Below are 2,589 nucleotides of genomic sequence, written 5' to 3' on the forward strand. Positions count from 1 at the left end.
CCCCGTCTCTCTGGGAGAGAGGGGCCAGGAGGGATGGAGCCCCCCAACCCTTGAGGGCAGCCCAAAATTCTGCTTGGTAGGGGTGGGGGGGGGGCCCAACCTGGGGTTGTCCACCCCCGGGACCCCCCCAAAACTCCTGCTCACCAGGCTGCCCAGCTCCTCCACGCTCACAGCAAAGAGCCTCTCGTTGAGCCCCAAGGATGTGAAGACCCCCACGGCGTCCAGCTGCAGCCCCACCTTATCTGGGGGGGGGGGGGGGAGGAAGAGGATGGTGGGTGCTGGGATGGAGAAGGGGCCAGATCCTGGCTGGGCACAGGGCAAGTGACACCACGGCACGTGGAGCCCCACAGGGGAGCCCCCCGAGGACGTGGAAACCCTTGGAGACCCCAATGGCATGGAAACCCTTGGAGACCCCAAGAACTTGGAAACCCTTGGAGATCCCAAGGACTTGGAAACCCTTGGAGATCCCAAGGACTTGGAAACCCTTGGAGATCCCAAGGACTTGGAAACCCTTGGAGATCCCAAGGACTTGGAAACCCTTGGAGATCCCAATGACATGGAAACTCTTTGAGACTCCAAGAACTTGGAAACCCTTGGAGACCTCAAGGATTTGTAAAACCTTGGAGATCCCAAGGACTTGGAAACCCTTGGAGATCCCAAGGACTTGGAAACCCTTGGAGATCCCAAGGATGTGGAAAACCTTGGAGACCCAAAGGACTTGGAAACCCTTGGAGACCCCAAGGACTTGGAAACCCTTGGAGACCCAAAGGACTTGGAAACCCTTGGAGACCCCAAGGACTTGGAAACCCTTGGAGACCCAAAGGACTTGGAAACCTTTGGAGACCCCAAGGACTTGGAAAACCTTAGAGACCTCAAGAACTTGGAAACCCTTAGAGACCTCAAGAACCTGGAAACCCTTGGAGACCCCAATGACGTGGAAACCCTTAGAGACCCCAAGGACTTGGAAACCCTTAGAGACCCAAAGGACTTGGAAACCCTTGGAGACCCCAAGGACTTGGAAACCCTTGGAGACCCCAAGGACTTGGAAACCCTTGGAGACCCCAAGGACTTGGAAACCCTTGGAGACCCCAAGGACTTGGAAACCCTTGGAGACCCCAAGGACTTGGAAACCCTTGGAGACCCCAAGGACTTGGAAACCCTTGGAGACCCCAAGGACTTGGAAACCCTTGGAGACCCCAAGGACTTGGAAACCCTTGGAGACCCCAAGGACTTGGAAACCCTTGGAGACCCCAAGGACTTGGAAACCCTTGGAGACCCCAAGGACTTGGAAACCCTTGGAGACCCCAAGGACTTGGAAACCCTTGGAGACCCCAAGGACTTGGAAACCCTTGGAGACCCCAAGGACTTGGAAACCCTTGGAGACCCCAAGGACTTGGAAACCCTTGGAGACCCCAAGGACTTGGAAACCCTTGGAGACCCCAAGGACTTGGAAACCCTTGGAGACCCCAAGGACTTGGAAACCCTTGGAGACCCCAAGGACTTGGAAACCCTTGGAGACCCCAAGGACTTGGAAACCCTTGGAGACCCCAAGGACTTGGAAACCCTTGGAGACCCCAAGGACTTGGAAACCCTTGGAGACCCCAAGGACTTGGAAACCCTTGGAGACCCCAAGGACTTGGAAACCCTTGGAGACCCCAAGGACTTGGAAACCCTTGGAGACCCCAAGGACTTGGAAACCCTTGGAGACCCCAAGGACTTGGAAACCCTTGGAGACCCCAAGGACTTGGAAACCCTTGGAGACCCCAAGGACTTGGAAACCCTTGGAGACCCCAAGGACTTGGAAACCCTTGGAGACCCCAAGGACTTGGAAACCCTTGGAGACCCCAAGGACTTGGAAACCCTTGGAGACCCCAAGGACTTGGAAACCCTTGGAGACCCCAAGGACTTGGAAACCCTTGGAGACCCCAAGGACTTGGAAACCCTTGGAGACCCCAAGGACTTGGAAACCCTTGGAGACCCCAAGGACTTGGAAACCCTTGGAGACCCCAAGGACTTGGAAACCCTTGGAGACCCCAAGGACTTGGAAACCCTTGGAGACCCCAAGGACTTGGAAACCCTTGGAGACCCCAAGGACTTGGAAACCCTTGGAGACCCCAAGGACTTGGAAACCCTTGGAGACCCCAAGGACTTGGAAACCCTAACACCCCCCAACACCCCAGCACCCCCAGGGTCACCCCTACCTTGGGCTGGGGGGAAGAGCTGCCATCCCCATTCTCCAACCTGCAGTGAGGAGATCAGGTGGGCTCAGCCCCCACCTGGGGCTGGAGACAGGACCAGGTCCTGCAGCCCAGCCCACCCCACCAACCAGGGGGTCCTGGTGGAGTTTGACACCCTCCTTGTAGCTGGGAGACCCCCAAACTGGGGACAAGGTGACCCCAGAGCTACTGGTGGTGTGTTACCCGTGGTGGGAAAAGAAAGGCAGGAGGGATGGGCTGAGGGGGAAGGGCTTGAAACTGGCAGTGGGGAGCTGGAGGTTGGAGCTGAGGAGGAACTTGTTGGCTGGGAGGGTGGGGAGAGCCTGGGCCAGGGAAGCTGTGGCTGCCCCATCCCTGGGGGTGTTGAAGGGCA

At 57.5% G+C, this 2,589-nt stretch overlaps 1 protein-coding gene across 1 annotated transcript in view; it reads right to left on the reverse strand.

The window, feature by feature from the left end:
- Window positions 1-2,589, reverse strand: part of LOC104385281 (rap guanine nucleotide exchange factor 3-like) — a gene marked incomplete at both ends in the record, with an annotated part of 10,768 nt that overhangs the window by 434 nt on the left and 7,745 nt on the right. The window contains one exon of the mRNA XM_009993753.1: window positions 145-242. Within this exon, the coding sequence (XP_009992055.1) occupies window positions 145-242 (98 nt within the window). The remainder of the gene's footprint in view (window positions 1-144; window positions 243-2,589) is intronic.

Source organism: Chaetura pelagica, unplaced genomic scaffold, assembly GCF_000747805.2.
Source record: "Chaetura pelagica isolate M959 unplaced genomic scaffold, ChaPel_1.0 scaffold2070, whole genome shotgun sequence".
Classification (NCBI taxonomy): Eukaryota; Metazoa; Chordata; class Aves; order Apodiformes; family Apodidae; genus Chaetura; species Chaetura pelagica.